The following is a 21,441-nucleotide window of genomic DNA, read 5'->3' as shown; positions in this document are numbered from 1 at the left end:
TGGTGTGATTCAGATTTGGCGTCATGACTGAAAAAGCAGAGGAAGGTGTTCACCTCCATGATAATGAAAGAGCTCTTTGAAACATTCCCAGCCTCATCGTTACTGTGCATGTGGAGCTAATTTGACTCACCATGTGAGAGGAGCTGCCCAGTTGTGAAGGCTGTTCACTGGAAGTCACAGCTGGTTTCTCATGAGTGCCTCTCCCCGTTCTGCCTGCTTCACATCAGCCTTTAATTCTGCTCTGCAGAAAGCCACAAACAACATGGAAGAGGAGTGATCCTAAAACTAGAAGGGAAGAAATAATCTTGTAGTTTACATGCCAAATATTCATATAAAAAAGGCTCATTTAAAAAAGCATTTGATGCCAAAAAGCAATCACGAAGAACCAGACTAGAGACCTTGGAAGGATCAGAGACCAGAACAGATATTAAAGATGTCAAGTTAAATGTTTTAATTTGAACAGACAGTGAGAATTGACGATTTATGAAACTTTTCATGGTTGTATATTCTGACTTGAACTTGGCTTTTCCCACTCAGGCAGCTGCAGAGAGCACAAACTGCTGGCTTCCTGGTCCCTCCCTTTTAATTAGACCAGCTCACCAGATTAGGCCTCATCAGTCTGTAACACTGAGTGCATCTGAAGCCCATGCAGGCCTCCACCACATCCCACTTCAATTGCTTCTGCAATGGCTTTGACTCAGGCCTTTGAAATACCATTGCTGAGGGTCATCAGCCATGTTTGTCTATGAGTTTCTTACGTAGTCCTCAGTCTGCATCGGCTACCTGTAACTCGTGCAACACACCTACTGTAGCTTTAGCCAGATCATCCTCAACACTTGATTATGAGTTCTTCTCTTTCCACACACAATTAAGAGCAATACAACGGTTGATTGAAAAACACAAAACATAACATTTCAACAGAGAAAACATGATTCATACACTGTAGCACACAACACAACAGGATACGAGTGCACTTTGAACATATCCTCCCAAACTTACTTGATTCATTCATAACCGATGGACAGAAACTGTAAGAACTTGCTATACAGTATACATCACTGCTGCTAAATGATAAAATGATCTTTCCATACATCCACGTACAAACACTGATGAACCCCAAAAGTATTCATGATGTCTGGAACAATGAAGAAGAGATGGCACATCATTAAAACGTATCAAGAAAAGAAATTCATATTGAGGGAGAGCATTGACCTGTATGCCCTGTAGTTGCATTCCTACTAAAGCCAACAATCACTGTGTATATCGCCACTGACTAAAGTATTATAAATTATAAATCCAGAAAAGCTTAATTATTGGAATCACAGGTCTTTGGGTCAATATAAAACAATGAACTAGAGGGACGAACACTGTTAGAGACCTTGCACTAAAAGGTTTGTTCCATTTCTTCAAGAAGAAGAAACCATTTTTATTGTCATATACACAAAATGTGTCTCTGCATTTGACCCATCCCTGTATATAGGGAGCAGTGGGCTGCCAATGATAGGCGCCCGGGGAGCCGGGGGTTCAGTTTCTTGCTCAGGGACACTTCCCAGTCGGGGATCGAACCGTTGACCCTGCAGTTACCAGACAACGCTCTTAGCCCAGTGAGCCACGGTCGCCCAAGTAGATATTTAGAAAGAATAAAGGCTGATTTAAATCAACTGGAAATGCATTTCTGCCTCAGAGGACTATACTGATGGTGTTGCCTGTAATAGCCCATCAACTAACAAGACTAAGAGTCATGCTGGCAGTTTCTTGAGTCTTTAATGCTCATTATAAAAAGAACCAATTGTAAGATTGATAAAACTCAAATTAAACAGCATACCTACAATGAATCAGGATCAGGTCCTCAACCATAAGGCTTATATATGCATATCTAATCTCCTTTGAAAGGTACAGAGCTAAGCAATATGAATCCATTAGAAGTAAATCTATTTCTATTACCAGTCCAGAAAAAATGGAAAATGGCAACAACAATTATAACCAAGATCCCATGATAGTGATGCACCTGCATGTCTTCTACTACTCTTTACAAAAACAGAGACTGTAAATTCAATGAAAATACACTAAAATATAACATTGATGATACAATTTATTAAGATATACAGAGGCGGTCTTCATGTGTACTGTTAACATGTTCAATTCAATTCAATTCAATTTATTTTTGTATAGCCCAAAATCACAAATTACAAATTTGCCTCAGAGGGCTTTACAATATGTACACGTTTGACATCTTCTTGTCCCGGGACCCTCACATCAGAACAGGAAAAACTCCCCAAAAACCCCTTTAACGGGGAGGAAAGAGGAAGAAACCTGTGGGAGAGCAATAGAGGAGGGATCCCTCTCCCAGGATGGACAGGCGTGCAATGATGTCATGTGTAGAACAGGATAGTGAATTACAACACATTCAATGTAATTACAGCACATTCAATGTATGACACAACCACGACAGGAGGCAAGACCTGGTCCAGGTAAACCCGGATACACAGGAACCTGTGAGGCGAGAAAGCACAGAGACTCTGGTGAAGAAGCAGGTCAATAATGTGCATTAATGGTATCGGTAGTATGAAATAGTAATGTGAGTAATAATAAAAGTGATATTAGCAGTTGGAGTCAGCAGGGCCATGGTAGGAGGAAGGACCAGGGTCCAGATGAAACCATGCTCCATGGAAACCTGTGAGGAGAGGAAGCACAAGGACTCCGGGGAAGAGACAAAATGAGTACCGTGCATTAATTGTATCGGTAATAGGATTAATAATCAGTACTGTGCATTAATGGTGTCGGTAATAGGATTAATAATGTTAATCATGAAGATCGTAGTAGGTGTCAGCAGGGCCATGGCTGGTTGAAGAACCAGTGTCCAGATAAAACTGCGGTCATCCTGTGAGGCGAGAAAGCACAAATACTCCGGGGAAGAAGTAAAGTTAGTAATGAGCATTAATGGGACATCAATGCATACAGACGGAGGTGAAGAAGAGGAGGAGAGAGGTGCTCAGTGTAGGAAGTCCCCCTGTAGTTTTTGCCTATACCAGTTTGTCCATGGGCCGGTCCAAGGCAAGCCAGAGCCAGCCCTGACTGTTTATTTTCCAAAAACATAAAAATAGTAATAACCACAATGTATATTGATCAATAATGATATGAAGAGCTCCATGCTATACAGACAGCTTATTGGAGAATGCAAAGGCCCTGAGTGCTCTGAGGTATCCACAGACTCGTCTAAGCACCCTGAAGAGAACGCTGTAAGGCTTGTTGACTTCATTGCATCGACCAGGTGGCACAAACAGCCAGAGCTCCCTGCAGTGCAAGTCCGCCTAACTTGACTAAGAAGGCTGCTGACTCGTCCGTGAAGCTTAGTTTGTATTCGTCTTCGTGAAAATGACTTAATTATGGGCTGCGCGTCGTGCGTCTGCAGGTGGTGGAGGCGCTCATACATGCACCATGTCTCAGGATTTCACAAAAACGGTCAATTCATCTTTAAATGCTTTCGAAACTGGAGACTTTAAAATATTTGGCAGCCAAATGAAATTGTTAGTGGGTTTTTCAACCTTTGTTTTTTTTAAGGAATTTAAAACTTGACTTCTTTCCTTACAGGGCTTGTATAAAGGAAATTAAGTTCTCGTTCAAAATGTCTAGTATCCAGCAATAACAAACTTATTATCGACGAGAAAATGGTCCCTGATCTTTTGAACACAAGTCGCTGTTATATTTACCAAAGTTCTATTTAATTGAATTGCTAAAATACTTCGTAATAAGACATAGTTTGAAAACACACGATTGGTTTACGTATTCTGAAAGCTAACATGCATTTCTTCTATAGATAGACCATCTTCCAGTGCGTCTTTTCTTAACCGTGCCACCGGGGTGGACCTGGTACCGGGTCCATCACACCTCCAGCGTCTGGAATAATCCCTCCATGCACAGAAGAGCCACGAGTGCACTTTGGGTGAAAGCTTCATCGTCTCTTCAAAGGTTGGCTGAACTGAGGGCTTTGTTTACACCCTGACTGCTTGTTTCCTGTCTGTTGGATCTATTCTTAGCAATGTCGCTGTGCTCACAGATTAGTACCGGTACTTGGGTGAGTACAATGTTGTCAATGTCGTTAGGTTCTAACATTTTAGAGTTGTTGCTTTGACCATCGGTTCAATGGTGAAATCCAAGTTGTACTGAACGATCATCTTTCTTGAATGTTCTTTAGCAGGTAATGTCTACCATGTTCACGTTAGATTATTAGCATGCTAACATTTGCTGCCATTCTAATTATTGTAGCATTAAACACAAAGAACAACTGAGGCAGATTTGACCGCTTTGCTGATATAAATGCTCATGTTGTTATTGAAAGGTAGTAAATCATCGATTAGGATGAACAGCCTACTTTGCTGTAATCTGATGGTATCATTTGGGAAATGATTGGTAGTAATGTTCAGTACCCTGAATTCTCATGTGAACCTGCAATTCAAAAATGTCTTCATCTCAAATAAAAGTGGATCGCACAAACAGACCGAGGCCAGTCCCTAAGAAGAGCAGGGATCGATAGGCTTACCCTCAGCCCGCTACAATGACTCACATGGGAAATTCAGCATCATTCCCAAAGCACTAATTCCATCAATGCAACAAGGCCATGGCATCACCACGTTGCCCATCAGCTTCACCGTTTCACATTAAAAGTCTGTCAATGAAGGGAAAGACATTAGACTTTTAATGTGAAAATGATAGTTCATGGAAAAAGGTACAGTGGAATACATGACAGGACTGTTGTGCTAATCCAACATGTGCTGTGGAAATGGACATAATATTGAATTCATCAAGTCAAAAAGGTAAACATGGAGGAAAACGTATACAATTGGTGAACAGTGGAAATGAAGGCTTATGGCGATGGTTAGCTCTCATTGAGGTGAATAAAGGCCCCAGCTACTATTTACAATTCATGATGTACACAATTTGTAGATAATGGGCTAGAACAGGAAGAATAACCCGGTATGGTCCTTTATTACTGCAATGTAGCCTGAGATACCAGTGTAGCACAAAGACTGTGTACGGAGAATTCAAGCTACTTCTGTCTGAGGCGGGACCGCTACCACCAGAGGGCCATCGCTGCCCCAACACACCCTGCTTATAACCAATTGGCAGACTAACATGTTTGTTGAATATTTCAAAGAGAGTTACACAGCGAAGTAGTGCAAGTATCGATATAGATCTTGTCTTGTTCACTTGTCTGTCGGAGTGTGAGAGGAAAAATCCAGCAGCTGGAATCACGGGAGATCCATTTCCTCAAACCAAAAAAACAGCCAAACTTGTGTGTGGTCTGTGTGATTTTGGAAGTGTGCTCAACCTCCTGCAGAAATCACATTTCAGTCACTCCTCCCTCCGTATTCAATGGCCACTGCAACTGGCTAGCTGGGTAAAAGTAATGAATAATTCCAGCGGTAATAATTCAATGGCAATCTTCCATTTTCCACCGTTAGCCACGCCATCTGCCAATACGATGATTAATATTGCCACAGTTCACAATAGACAACAGTCCACTGTATAAATACATGCATCAACCTCAGCGTCCTCATCCCTCCAACAGAATGCTTCACGTGTCCAGATTTCCCTCCTCACCTTCTACTCAGAGAAGCCAGTCCCTGTTGGGATGTTGAACTCTAAAGGAGTAGCAGTAATGACTATATCCACACTGTGGAGTGACCGGAGGGTGCTCAACCTTTACAGGTAGAGGAGGAGGGTGAAGGAGACAGAGGAGAAAGGTGGGTTGAGAAGGCACACATTTGGTTTTCCATCGTCTTCCTCAGCAGACCTGTAAACATTGAAGAGAAGAGGTTGTAAATGACACGAGTACTACGTGTTTCCATCCCCTTTTTATCATGCTCATTTTCAATTTGTGCATTAAAAACCCTTAATTACGCCACCAGCTGTTTATCTTGATGCACCCCATTCACAATATTTGCAGTCACGAGTGCCTATTTGCCAGAAATTGTGTTACATTTTTGATCGTGTGCTATTGATTTCTTTTTAAATTGCAGACTTTTCTGCTTGTATTGTTTGATGTGTTGCTGAGATTGGCATGAACGAGGCTCTTATTTTTGAACAAATGAGGACATTGTAATGACTTGAAATGCAGAGCTCGTAGCCTATCTTAAACTAACTACCTCTTAAACGTGGTACATCTGCTGCATGTGCAGAGTGATAAGCTAACAGGTGACTTCAGCTCTGTTACTGCAAAGGAAAAATACAGACTTTCCCCTTCAACAATCTTATTTCCTCGGTTAAAATGTTATGAGTCAATTTGAATACTTACGTAATGGATTGTTACATATTAGATCCTATGTTTTGTAAACCTTGAAGATGTAAATCCCAAGATATTGATGCAACTAATGATGGCTTGATTTACCACACTAATGTAGTCCTTTGTTAATGATAATATATCGGTTTGGCAATCAGGAATGGATGAAATGATGGTTTATTATATACACAGACAGTTCAATATTTCCTTTGGGGTATCAGTTCATGCATTCCTGATTGCGTGTCCTGGATCCCCGTGTTTGGCTGAGCACACCACACCATGAGCTACAGTATATGAGCCAATGGCACAAGCATCATTGAAGGTTTTTCATTTCAACAAAAAGAACAAAAATGATAGCCGAACTTGCTGAGTTGAAACACCTTGCTCTGTTGCCAAAGGTACTTTTTATGTTGATTACATAAATTGGATAAAGAAATGACTGCTAGCAACACATGGCCTCTCACCTTCTGGTCGGACATCATGCTGTTGGCCTGAAGTGGAGTTGGATGTCCACCAAGCAGACCTCCTCCCGGCCGGTCATGCTCACAGAAGATAGTCCCATTGACATAGTGGAAGCGATCGCCAGGGACCAGGCGGTTCCTACAGGTGGCACAGGTAAAGCACTAGGAAAACAAGACAACAAGACAGCGTCACTTGTGATCAGATGTAATCACTGTGTAATCACAGCATTGACATTCTATGCCTAACAGAGACATGGCAAAATCAGCAGGACTTCGTGACACTCAACCAAGCCACACCCCCAGGCTATGTATACATCCAGAAGCCCCGCTTCCTGGGTTGTGGCGGTGGACTGGCTGTTATCCACCGAGCCGGCATCCTGGTCAAAGAGCTCCCAGTACCTACAACCTCCTCATTCGAGTGTGTTGTCTTCAAACTGGCTGGGTCTGCTCCGCTCCTTGTCGCCCTCATCTACCGCCCACCTAAAGCCTCCACTACCTTCCTGTCTGAGCTTTCTGAGTTGCTCACCTCTCTCTTCTCCATGTCTCCATCAATTTTCCTGCTTGGCGATTTCAACATTCATGTGGACTCCAGCAACTGCAAGTTTGCTACTGAATTCCTGTCACTCCTGGACTGTTTCAGCATCAAGCAACATGTCAAGGGTCCCACCCACAACAAAGGCCACACACTGGACCTGGTGTGCTCTACCGGCCCACCACCCCCCGACCTACAGCGTCTGGACCTGGCTGTATCTGACCATCACGCCATCCTCTTCACTGTTCCTGTCTCCCTGCCCAGGCAGCATCCTAAACGCACCATCATGTTTAGGAACATCAAGACTGTGAGTGCACCAGCCCTATCCAACCTGACAGCTACCCACATGGCCTCGGCTCCCTCCGACTCCACCGTGGACGGCCTGGTAGCCCACTACAACGCTGCCTTATCCCTCAGTCTCAACTCTCTCGCCCCCATCAAAACCCGGACTGTTTCCTTCACCCGCCCTGCCCCCTGGTTCACTTCCGAACTCCGCAGCATGAAGGCCTCTGGTCGCCAGCTGGAGAGGCTTTCTAAAAAAACTGGCCTCACGGTCCACCTCCTGGCCTTTCGTGACCATGTGGAAACCTACAAGGAAGCTCTCTCTCAGGCCAAAACAGTATACTACTCTCGTTTGATCGGTGCCCAGCAAAGCAACCCTCGATCATTGTTCTCCACCATCAACCGCCTACTCCGCCCCATTGACGCCCCCCATCCCTCTGGTGCTCCCGATCTCTGCTCCAAATTTCTCGACTTCTTCCAGGCGAAAGTCGACTCCATCCACCAGCAGCTCCTGACACCAGCCCCTCCCCCTCCACCCGCACTTCAGCCACCTGGCAACGCCCCCTCAGCGCCGCACCTCTCCCTTTGTGACCTCTCCTCCTTCTCCCCTGTGGATGCTCCCCAACTGGCCAAGTTGGTCAGCTCGGCCAAGACGTCCACCTGCTCCCTGGACCCCATGCCTACAGCCCTGGTCAAGGACTGCTTACCCACCCTCTGCCCCTACATGGTGGACATCATCAACGCTTCTTTGGCATCTGGTATTGTCCCTACCAGCTTCAAAACTGCCTCAGTCACCCCCATCCTCACAAAGCCTGGCCTGGACATTGATGACCTCCACAACCACCGGCCGATCTCCAACCTCCCCTTCCTCAGTAAGACTCTGGAAAGAGTAGTCGCCGGCCAACTCCATCTCCACATGTCCAACCATGAGCTCTATGAGCCCCTCCAATCCGGCTTCAGACTCCAACACAACACGGAGACCGCCCTCATTAAGATCATCAACGATCTCCTCATTGCTGCTGACTCTGGCCGCCTCAGCATCCTCATCCTCCTGGACCTCTCTGCAGCATTTGACACTGTCTCCCATACCATCCTCCTCAACCGCCTATCTGACCTTCTAGGGGTCACTGGCACCGCCCTCTCCTGGTTTTCATCCTACCTCCATAACAGGGAACAGTTTGTTTCCATCAACGGCTCTATTTCCCCCCTAGCCCCAGTCAATCATGGCGTGCCCCAAGGCTCTGTGCTTGGCCCCCTCCTCTTCACCATCTACATGCTCCCCCTCGGCAAGATCATCCGCCATCACGGACTGAACTTCCACTGCTATGCTGATGACACTCAAATCTATCTCAGTACTACTCCATCCTCCCAGTTCCCCCCTCAGTCCCTTGTCAACTGCCTGCATGAAATAAAAACCTGGATGTCATCAAATCTCCTCAAACTCAACACCAAGAAGACAGAGCTCATGGTTGTGGCACCCAAGGCGCTGCTCCGGAAGGTTGGTGACTTCATCCTCGAGGTTGACGGCTGCTCCATCTCCCCATCTCCTGAAGTCCGCAACCTGGGTGTCATCCTGGACTCCACCCTTTCCTTCGAGTCCCACATCAAGTCCGTCACCAAAACTGCCTTTTTCCATCTCCGGAACATTGCCAGACTCCGACCGTCACTCTCGGAGTCTGTTGCTGAAACCCTGGTCCATGCATTTGTCACCTCCCGCTTGGACTACTGCAATGGTGTCCTGTTCGGGGTACCCAACAAAACCCTGGACAGGCTCCAGTATGTACAAAACTCTGCCGCCAGGGTTCTCACGCACACAAAGCCCTGGCAGCACATCACCCCCACCCTCATCAACCTCCACTGGCTCCCGGTCAAGTCCCGCATCTAATACAAGATCCTCCTCCTCACCTACAAGTCCCTCCATGCCCATGCCCCCCAGTACCTATCGGACCTCCTCTGCCCACATGCCCCTCCCCGGAACCTGCGGTCTTCAGACTCTGGCCTGCTTGCCACCACCCGCACCAAACTGCGAACCTTCGGGGACAGAGCTTTCAGTGTGGCAGCCCCCACCCTCTGGAACTCTCTCCCTGCGGTGATCCGCAACATCTCCACTCTGGACGCCTTCAAAAGGGCCCTCAAGTCCCATCTGTTCGCCAAGGCTTTCGGCCCCTAGTTTACTTGTTCTGTTTTTCTGACTGTTTGTCTAAACTGTTTTTGTCTAAACTGTTACTCTTGTAAAGCGGCCTTGGGTCCCCTGAAAGGCGCTATATAAATTAAAGTTATTATTATTATTATTATCAAGATAAGCTCATTGAGAACAGCATGACAACTGCAGTAATGCAAAGGTTGGAGTGATACAATTGCTTAATCACACTTACCTTAAGGTGGTAAACGTTGCCTTGTGCTCGCATCACCATCTCACTAGCAGGTATGGACTGTCCACAAGCACTGCAGGCTCCACTGTGTCCAAACAGCCTGCACAGAAAACCAAGGCACAAGTCTGTCAGTTCAGCTAACATCAACAGCTACATCAGCATTTGTTTTATTGGATTCTATATAAAATGGTAATTGTACTTGTATATCTCTTTTCTAGTCTCCACACCCTGATGACAGGTGCTACCATGCAAGGTGCCCATCGGAACTACTACACGAGGGGTTTAAGTTATATGCATATATAAATATATATATATATATATATATATATATATATATATATATATATATATATATATATATATATATATATACATATATATATATATATTGTTGGAGCTATTTATTTGATATTAGTATTTTGTTGTTCAATTAATAAGTAGTATTGTTTAATTATTATTTTATTAATATTGTTTTATTATTATATAGGAACAGCATGCACCGGGGTGGGCTTATAGTTTTGACCAGCATAGGAGAGACAGCACGGCAGGAGTTTTCATTCTTCTTTTTGTTTGTTTTGTTTGATTTACTAAATAAATAAGAAAATTGGAAACCTGCATGGACAATCCACTCTCTCCTGCCTGCATAAAATACCGACCACAGTCAGGGTAGGAAATTTACATATTTATTTGGGGGCAATTTTTGCCCCCCCATCCAGGGGCATTTTCAAAAAATTGGGGGCACTTTTTGAAACTTATGAAATAACATTTAACCTTTGTTCAAAATAATAAACATACTTATTTAGGCTTATAGTATATGAGCAATTGTCATCAAATGGCAATAAGACTATTAGGCAGTAGTCTACAGTTTCAAAGTGTTTTCTGAGATTTTTTGAACAAAAAACAAACATAAATCAGACAATCATATTCAATTGTATTATTATTTATTTGTGGTTATTTATTGTTATTATAACATTTTTAAACAACTATTAACAATTATTAAGTCAACGATGCCTTGATTACATATACATCAGTCATTGTGTGGAATTATTAAGAAAGATATTTTTGTAGCACCTCAAATATTGTGATATTACCCATTTTATGTGGCCCGTGAATCGGCCAGAAAAGAAAAAAAAGTAAAAGAAAAAAAAAGAAAAAGAAAAAAATCTTTTTAAAAGTTAGACTTGATAATAAAGATATCCCCATAGTCGAAATTATGAGATAGAAAGGCGAAGTTATGAGATATAAAGTCATAATTCTGAGATAGAAAGTCATAATTCTGAGATTGAAAGCCAAAATTATGAGATTGAAAGTCAAAATGATGAGATAGAAAGTCATCATGATGAGCTAAACACACAGTCACAGAAGCAGCTCTTTGGTTGGTTACTGTACATTTGACATATAAATGTGTTGTGAGTACATTGAAGACTACTTTAAACGTGACTTTAAAACACATGAAATACTTCACGTGGGATTGTGCAAACGCACCCTTGAAAGGATTTTAAGCTTTGAACAAAGTTATTGTAATAACCTGTGTTTGATATTTGTCGTTGATATTTTCTTCAATAGTTTGATCTTTGATAGAGTAATGTGGGTTTATTAACCCTAAATTAAAAGGATTTAAGTTATAATAACAGAAATGTGCTGAAATATATTTTTACATTTATATAACTGCATGTACAATATTTTTACACTTGAATAAACAATAATCAAATGCAGAGACAGTTATTGAACAATATGTTAGGAGTAGTTACATTTACACAGTCTTACATTTACAACCGGCCCGGACTGTGATGCTGATGTGGCCCGGAGTGAAAATGAGTTTGAGACCCCTGCTTTAGGTGTATTTTCCCTTTAACTGACGAGATGCAGGTAGCATGTTTTATACTTAATGTGAATATAATTCATTTAATCTAATTTCCATTATGCAATATGTATACTTTGTTGGCATCTTATTCTGAAAAACGGATGTTTCGTCTGAAGAAACCGGATGTTGTCTCACGTTAATCTTTCCGTTAACTTTCAAAGTCCTTCGCTCGCTCCCGATCTGCACCGTTTGAATGAGTTTACTGTGAATTTCAGCATATAGGTGCACAACAATTTAAGTGTCTGCTGAGTTGACCGCAGTCTCGTAGTCACAGGTCTGATTAAGAAGCGCTCCGTTTTTTTATTTGTTTAGAAAGTTCGGGGGCATTTTTTGCCCCTCTCCTCGTGATATCGGGGGCAAAATTATATTTCTTAGGGGCATTTTTGCCCTCGTGTATTTCCGACGCTGACCACAGTACATCAGTGGCGTTTGATTATTGTTTGTTTTATTCGACAAATGGCCACTACATATATATAAAAGAGCGAATAAGAGCGAATACACAGTTACATAGCGGAGGAGGGGCCAAACCATTTAAAATTCTATAAACCAGGCACACATTCTTAAATAATCTAAAATGATCAAAGCTTAATCATTTGTATTTCTCCAGTAGGCTACAAAGATGAAAATGCAATGGCTCTTGGTTCAGAGTTTTTAGTTTGTTTGTATAAGGTCTCAAGAGGTCTGTGGCTGTTGGACGTTGCATCCATGCAGTGCTCCAGATGAAAAGTTCAGTTAGTGTTTTTAAGACATCATGATTCATGCTTTGCATACAGCCCGACTACTCCTCCTTTATCGAGCATTGGTTTAAGACAGGGGTGCCCACACTTTTTCGGCTTGCGAGCTACTTTTAAAATGACCAAGTCAAAATGATCTACCTACATTAAAAATGCTGAATATCTATTTATATATATATATACATATATTCTGTATATTTTTGGTCGTTCCCTTACTCTGATGACTTGCACTGAATGGGATTGGCCAGAGTTGCATAGTCCTGACAGTAGCTGCTGGTATCCGCCTCAAGCAGACTTCAAATGATCATCAGTCATGGTGGAACGGTGTATGGACTTAATGTTCTTCATGTATGAAAAGGCTGACTCACATAAATGAGTAGAGCCGAATAATTCAGTCAAAAAGGTATCACATTTCCTCATGTTTGGGTACTTTTCCTCTGTGAGAAAACTGTCCATGAGCCCTGGACTTCAGCTGCAGTGTCAAAATCTCATCCTCCACTCCAGACGAGTTCAGGTGAAACAATGTTGCAATTTTTGATGCGAGTGAATCAACCTCAATATCTTCCCGAAATGTGCAGCACATAAGTGTAGCAACTGGCTCGAGTAAAGCAAAGTCTGGAAAGCGTTTGTCAAACCCTGACAGACACTTGTCAATCTGCTCTGTGTAGCGCGCACTGTCAAGTTACGCACACGCCTTCCGTTGCGTCTCCAGTTCTGACGCAAGGTTTTGGACGTTTCCCAAATCATGGCGCTGCAGATGTAGCTTCTTTAGTGGAAATAAATTGGAAGGCTGACTAATTAGCTCGCCGGAGTTTTGCAGTAGCTCGCGCGGTTGACCGCGCATACGTGGTGACCCGTGTGTTAGAAAATCAAGTGGCAAATGCCATGAGGACGTCTAACTTTTTTTGAATGGCACTTTTTTTGAATGGCACTACCTCCGCGATCGACCGGTCGATCGCGATCGACGTATTGGGCACCCCTGGTTTAAGAGGTTATATTTCATAGTAGTATCACTCTAAAAGTAAACAACTCTAACCTTAACCCAGTCACCCATTTCTTTCTCTATAAAATCCCTCGAGCGAACAACCGCTAACCAAACTGCATTTTATTCAGACCTCTGTGAGCTTGATGAGACAGAGGCTATGTGAGATTAAATGAGCTGGCATTGTCCCCAGCTGGCTAACAGAGCTTACAGTTTTTCTCAATTGCTAAAACACTAAAACCCATTGGCTGAACAAAGTTCTCAGTTGCCTGAACTCATTGAGCTAATTGTGCAGTCTGTTGTCAATACCTTAAACTGTGTCACATGGTGAAACACAATTTGCAGATCTCACTTAGACTTTTCAGCAAAACTCTAAACACATTCTCAGTCTCAAAACACATTCTGCACTCTAATGCACATGTCATCCATACTGGTAAACACAAGTGGCAACAATCAAATAGAAATAGAGAACACATGTCATTGATTAAACACAATCACTCTAAATTGATTTCACTTGTATCAAATGATGTGACACAACCAATATTAGCCAGTTTAGAGAGCAAACAGGTGGTTGAAGGTAGGAAGGAGAAAGTCTGAGAATGGATAGAAGAAACAATGTGAGAGGACATCGTGCTTTCTCTTTGTTAAAGTAACAGCACTGACTGCTCAATAGATGTTGACTGGTTGCAGGTTCATATCAACAAAGAACAAGAATTACAGTATCACAGAGACCAAGGACACGTTTGTGAGATGCAGGGTACAGTACTGTACAAATAGGGGTACAAGGAGGAGGAAGAACAAAAGAAATTGCAAAGAGCAAAGCACAGTAGTAATTTCTGATCAATTTTGAGCTACTGTAATAGAACATGTTTTCGTTCATGTGAAATGTGTTTTGAGATTAAAAATCGACTTCTCCCTGAGAACTATATGTTTTGAACAATGTGTTTTCTATTTATTGGTGTATTGTTTACTGACTGCTTGATGGTGTATATTATTTTGATCACTTTGTTTATGATTTGAGAGCAGTGTTTGATTTTGAGCACAGGTAAAACTGTTTTGAGGTGAAAGTTTCATTTTGCAAGATGATTCAGAGGTTTTGTAAATAGTGCTTGAAGATGAGGTTTTGTGTTTACAGTTTTGAGAGAATGGGGGACCGTTTCAAGAAATGTGTCTTAGCAATCGAGAAAAACTGTAAGAAAAAGGCAATCTGATGGTTGAATGACATCCAGTCAAAGAATTTCTCAGACTATGTGTTGGAGCCACAGCAGGTAACGTTAACATTCCATATGCCCTGGTTCTGCCTGACATCTACTATCTACATATACTATAATTTACTTTTAGTCCCATTTGTATTACTATATGCTGCCATTAATACTTTTATTATCATTATTATTATATTATATCCACTACTGCTGTTATTATTACGAGTAATTGTAATGTTTCCATCATTATTCTGCTTACTACTCCCATTACATGAGTCATTGATGTCATATGCATTGAATGTGTTGTAACTCTGTTATGTTCATTCTGTACACATGACATCTATCTCACTCCATCCTGATAGAGGATCCTCCTCTGTTGCTCTCTCTAAGCTCTCTCCCTCTTTTCTCCCCGTTAGAGGATTTTTTGAGGGGAGTTCTTCCTGTCCCGATGTGAGGGTCCAGTACAATGACTGATCTTAGAACATTAGCAATGTGTGAGGTCACGTCAGACCAGTAGAATGACTGATCTTAGAACATTGGCAATGTGTGAGGTCACTTTAGACCAGTACAATGACTGATCTTAGAACATTGGCAATGTGTGAGGTCACTTTAGACCAGTACAATGACTGATCTTAGAACATTGGCAATGTGTGAGGTCCCTTTAGACCAGTACAATGACTGATCTTAGAACATTGGCAATGTGTGAGGTCACTTTAGACCAGTACAATGACTGATCTTAGAACATTGGCAATGTGTGAGGTCACGTTAGACCAGTACAATGACTGATCTTAGAACATTAGCAATGTGTGAGTTCACGTTAGACCAGTAGAATGACTGATCTTAGAACATTAGCAATGTGTGAGGTCACATTAGACCAGTACAATGACTGACCTTAGAACATTAGCAATGTGTGAGGTCACGTTAGACCAGTTAGCAATGTGTGAGGTCACGTTAGACCAGTACAATGACTGATCTTAGAACATTAGCAATGTGTGAGGTCACGTTAGACCAGTACAATGACTGACCTTAGAACATTAGCAATGTGTGAGGTCACGTTAGACCAGTACAATGACTGACCTTAGAACATTAGCAATGTGTGAGGTCACGTTAGACCAGTACAATGACTGATCTTAGAACATTAGCAATGTGTGAGGTCACATTAGACCAGTAGAATGACTGATCTTAGAACATTAGCAATGTGTGAGGTCACATTAGACCAGTACAATGACTGACCTTAGAACATTAGCAATGTGTGAGGTCACGTTAGACCAGTTAGCAATGTGTGAGGTCACGTTAGACCAGTACAATGACTGACCTTAGAACATTAGCAATGTGTGAGGTCACGTTAGACCAGTACAATGACTGACCTTAGAACATTAGCAATGTGTGAGGTCACGTTAGACCAGTACAATGACTGATCTTAGAACATTAGCAATGTGTGAGGTCACTTTAGACCAGTACAATGACTGATCTTAGAACATTAGCAATGTGTGAGGTCACTTTAGACCAGTAGAATGACTGATCTTAGAATATTAGCAATGTGTGCGGTCACATCAGACCAGTAGAATGACTGATCTCAGAACATTAGCAATATGTGAGGTCACGTTAGACCAGTAGAATGACTGATCTTAGAACATTAGCAATGTGTGAGGTCACGTTAGACCAGTAGAATGACTGATCTTAGAACATTAGCAATGTGAGAGGTCACGTCAGACCAATACAATGACTGATCTTAGAACATTAGCAATGTGTGAGGTCACGTCAGACCAGTACAATGACTGATCTTAGAACATTAGCAATGTGTGAGGTCACGTCAGACCAGTACAATGACTGATCTTAGAACATTAGCAATGTGTGAGGTCACTTTAGACCAATACAATGACTGATCTTAGAACATTAGCAATGTATGAGGTCACTTTAGACCAGTACAATGACTGATCTTAGAACATTAGCAATGTGTGAGGTCACGTCAGACAAGTACAATGACTGATCTTAGAACATTAGCAATGTGTGAGGTCACGTCAGACAAGTACAATGACTGATCTTAGAACATTGGCAATGTGTGAGGTCACTTTAGACCAGTACAATGACTGATCTTAGAACATTGGCAATGTGTGAGGTCACTTTAGACCAGTACAATGACTGATCTTAGAACATTGGCAATGTGTGAGGTCCCTTTAGACCAGTACAATGACTGATCTTAGAACATTGGCAATGTGTGAGGTCACATTAGACCAGTAGAATGACTGATCTTAGAACATTAGCAATGTGTGAGGTCACGTTAGACCAGTACAATGACTGACCTTAGAACATTAGCAATGTGTGAGGTCACGTTAGACCAGTTAGCAATGTGTGAGGTCACGTTAGACCAGTACAATGACTGATCTTAGAACATTAGCAATGTATGAGGTCACTTTAGACCAGTACAATGACTGATCTTAGAACATTGGCAATGTGTGAGGTCACGTCAGACAAGTACAATGACTGACCTTAGAACATTGGCAGTGTGAGGTCACTTTAGACCAGTAGAATGACTGATCTTAGAACATTAGCAATGTGTGAGGTCACTTTAGACCAGTAGAATGACTGATCTTAGAACATTAGCAATGTATGAGGTCACTTTAGACCAGTACAATGACTGATCTTAGAACATTGGCAATGTGTGAGGTCACTTTAGACCAGTAGAATGACTGATCTTAGAACATTAGCAATGTATGAGGTCACTTTAGACCAGTACAATGACTGATCTTAGAAAATTAGCAATGTGTGAGGTCACGTCAGACAAGTACAATGACTGATCTTAGAACATTAGCAATGTGTGAGGTCACGTCAGACAAGTACAATGACTGATCTTAGAACATTGGCAATGTGTGAGGTCACTTTTGACCAGTACAATGACTGATCTTAGAACATTAGCAATGTGTGAGGTCACTTTAGACCAGTACAATGACTGATCTTAGAACATTAGCAATGTGTGAGGTCACTTTAGATCAGTACAATGATTGATCTTAGAACATTAGCAATGTGTGAGGTCACGTTAGACCAGTAGAATGACTGATCTTAGAACATTAGCAATGTGTGAGGTCACGTTAGACCAGTACAATGACTGATCTTAGAACATTAGCAATGTGTGAGGTCACGTTAGACCAGTACAATGACTGATCTTAGAACATTAGCAATGAGTAAATTTATATATATTTATATATATTTAAACATAAATGTCTCCATTCGATGCACTGTACCAGATTGTAGCTTAAGCTAATTTGCATCTGCAGTACCTTGGCAGGTCAAACAAGGACAAGACAGCAACACAGTAAAAGGAAAAGACATAATACAGAGATGTACCACAAAAAAACATTCAAGACACCCAATACAACACTACACACAAATAGCACATCAGAAATGAATGTGTGTCAATAAAATCAAGTCATGAAAGACCAGATGTAAAGATGTAATGAGCGCCTAAATCTATCTTACAAAGTCACTTTAGACTAGTGCAATGACGGATATCATCTTAGAACATTTGCATGCTTTCATTTAGGAACCATTTTCTTATGATGACTAATTCATTGGTTCTCTCCCTCTCTTGATCTTTGTCACAGACAAACAATGAAAGTTTAACAAGTTAATCAACTTGACTAATTAGGCAAAATAATATAGTGATTACAAATGTTTGCATACTAAATTTACACTATGAATTTACAAGGTCCGAGGTCCGGTACAGTGTGAGTAAGTTAGACGACCGCAGGCAGAATAACTGCTTTCTGCAGAGACGTTTTTCTGTGTTGAAGCTGTAAATGAGGAAAGACACCGCTCTTTGTTTTTGATGAACAGCGTGTAAATGTTTTTCTAGAATTCTCATTGGTGGCATTCATATCCTGCAGTGTGGTGTCCATTGTGCTCATGCTGAAACGCTCTCTGCCCTTTGAGCTGCCTTTTCCTGTTCATCAGCACTACCTTGCCATTTAAGGTGTGATGAAGCTGCAGGTTTGATCAACATTTGACAGACGAAAGCAAACTGAGTAGCATGCGTCAAACGTAACCAGCTAATTGTGCTAGCCTCAAACAGACTGTGTATTTAGTTATATGTTGGTATTCATTTGGTGCTCTTTTAGTATTTTGTGGATGAGATGCCTGTAACGATTGGTGCAATACAACAATCCTGACCTACACTTCTAAAATTAAGTGAAGAAGACAAGTGGCAAGTGGCATCATTTCTTCGAGATATTGGTTTCCCAAATGGTTTTGACACACTTGTAAAAGAAAAGTTTGAAGACTTCTGCTACACCAGTTAATATGACATTGTATTTCTATAATGTTTTGAGAGGGACCTGATGGTGCAGGATTACTACTTGTTTGGTAACTAGTAGACAATTTCTCACTTGTGTTTTGGACTGTTGGTTGGAAAAGACATCACCTTGGCCGTGGACATCTTCCACTATTATCTGATATTTATAGACCACTGTCTACACAGATGATCAGGGCTCACCTGATGTAGTCGTTCTTGCAGAGGATCATGCCTCCTTTGCTGTAGCAGGTGCTGCTGTACTCGCCCAGCTCAGCGTGGCAACAGGAGCACTTGAGGCATCGCGTATGCCAGTACCGCTCCATTGAGAAGAGCAGGAAGCGGTCTGCGATTCGATCTCCACATCCTGCACACAACCTGCCCGCTGTCACCCTGCCACCGCTCATCACTGCCACTGTGGGCGCCTCCACCCTGCTGTTCACCATAGCAACCTGAAGACGAGAGAAAGAGAGGTTAGCCATTAAGGCAGGCAAGTGCAAATATTCAATGGAAACAGTTAAATATGTGGCATTCTTAAATGAAAAGCTCCAAACTGCTTACTTTTCTGATAGTAAGGCCCTTTTCCTTATCAAAAATGTCAGTTTGAATATCGGTCAATATGTACATTCAAATTTGGTATCGGCCCCACAAATGTGGCCTTACAATGTGTATGAGTTGACACCGTTGATAAAAGTTGTTCGTAGGCTGTTAGATAGATCTTATTTTTTAAGGTAGGTGACTCAATTGTTGTTGTTGATCATCAATGAAGACTCAAAACAATAACTTGTTATGCAAGCCTGTCTGCTAAAGCTGTCGATAATTTAGGGCTTTAACTCCCCATTATTTTCTTTTATTCATTCATTATTTTTTCTATTAATAGTAGGGCCACGCCCTGATTAATAATGATGAACGAATAATTATTGAGAATAAATGACTGTGGTGGTGGGCGTGGGTGGCTCAGCTGTGGAGGGGGCGGAGTGTGGGAGTGGTTCGGGGAACGGTGCCGGTAAGGGACTTAATTAGGCGCAGCTGGAAGGGATCCTGATTGTCTCACTCACGGCTGTATTTAATCCCACAGTAGAGACTGAGGCGGGGGACGGACAGGACGGAAAGCTCCTGCGGCGTGTGCTCGGAGGCGAGGCAGGAGAGCACCCGGCCAGGCCCGTTAGGGTTTAAAACAATAAAGAACCATTGAAACCGTCATTCCACCGTGTGCTGGCATCATTGTGCTCCCCAGACCCACCGGGTAGGAGAGAACCTGCTACAGTGGAGCCCAACATGGGGCCGAGCACAGAGACATGGACGGAGCAGCACCGGAGGCGCCGGCGCAGCCGATTATGATGCTGGGCCAGATGCTGGGAGGGATCGCGGCCATGCAGCGGGACCAGGCTGAGGCGAACTGGCAGTTCCTGGGGACGCTCCAGGCCCAGGCGGAGCGGCAGGCCCACGCCCTGGAGCAGCTCGCGGGCCGGGCAGCGGCCGGCCCGCCGGTGACGGCCCCCTCATTGGCGGGGGTGGTCCTCCACAAGATGAGTGCCGCCGACGACGTGCAGTCATTTCTGGACACATTCGAGGCGACGGCGGAGGCGTGCGGCTGGCCCGCGGCAGAGTGGGGGGTCCGGCTTCTGCCTCTCCTCACGGGGGAGGCACAAACAGCAGCCCTGGGGCTGCGACCGGCCGCGAGGCACCGCTACGAGGACGTGCGTAAAGCTGTCACCGATCGCCTGGGCCTGTCTCCGGAGGACCACCGGCAGAGGTTTCGTGAGGCCAGACTGGGACCCGAGGACCGGCCCTTCGCCTTCGCTCAGCGGCTGAGGGACGACGCCACCAGGTGGCTGCAACCAGAGAGTCCAGGGGGGGCGCAGGGAGTAGTGGAGAAGGTGGTCCTGGAGCAGTTCGTCGGGGCGCTGCCGGCTCGCACGTCAGCTTGGGTCCGATATCACCGGGCCCCGACCCTAGGGACCGCCATCACCCTGGCGGAGGACCACCTGGCAGTTCATCCCAGCGGCCCGGGAGACAGTGGCCGCCCGCTGGCGCCGGCCCGGCCGACGCCGGCACCTCGGAGGCGGCTGCCTCCGCAACTGCTGGCGCGGCTGCCTCCGCAACTGCTGGCGCGGCCCCCCCTGGCTCCGCGGGCGGCCCCCTTCCTCCCCTCTCCCGAGGCACCGACCTCCGCGTCTGCCGGCACTCTTCCCAACCCACATGGGGGCCCTCAAGATCCAGGGCTGGAGTGTTGGAGGTGCGGGCAGCCCGGTCACTTCCGGAGGGAATGTCCACTGATGGAGGTGGGCCAGGTGGTTCGGGTTGCCGGCCCTCCAACGCCCTCCCCCGGTCCAGGGTCGACGTACCGCATTCCGGTAAGGATTCAGGGGGGTATACATCAGGCAATGGTGGATACTGGCTGTACGCAGTCGATGATTCACCAGAGCCTGGTTCGGCCCGGGGCA

General features: G+C 43.7%; 1 protein-coding gene across 1 annotated transcript in view; it reads right to left on the bottom strand.

The window, feature by feature from the left end:
* Positions 1 to 2,142: 2,142 nt before the first annotated feature.
* Positions 2,143 to 21,441, bottom strand: part of lmo4a (LIM domain only 4a) — a 30,342-nt gene continuing 11,043 nt past the window's right edge. Inside the window, exons 2-5 of the mRNA XM_079289892.1 lie at positions 19,199 to 19,446; positions 9,931 to 10,027; positions 6,745 to 6,903; positions 2,143 to 5,794 (exon numbers count right to left, since the gene is read on the bottom strand). Coding sequence (XP_079146018.1) covers positions 5,786 to 5,794; positions 6,745 to 6,903; positions 9,931 to 10,027; positions 19,199 to 19,440 — 507 coding nt within the window. The 5' untranslated portion in view covers positions 19,441 to 19,446 and the 3' untranslated portion in view covers positions 2,143 to 5,785. The remainder of the gene's footprint in view (positions 5,795 to 6,744; positions 6,904 to 9,930; positions 10,028 to 19,198; positions 19,447 to 21,441) is intronic.

Source organism: Melanostigma gelatinosum, assembly GCF_949748355.1.
Source record: "Melanostigma gelatinosum genome assembly, chromosome: 18".
NCBI lineage: Eukaryota > Metazoa > Chordata > Actinopteri > Perciformes > Zoarcidae > Melanostigma > Melanostigma gelatinosum.
The sequence above is the reverse complement of the archived record's forward strand: the minus strand, read 5'-3'. Positions and strand labels throughout refer to the sequence as shown.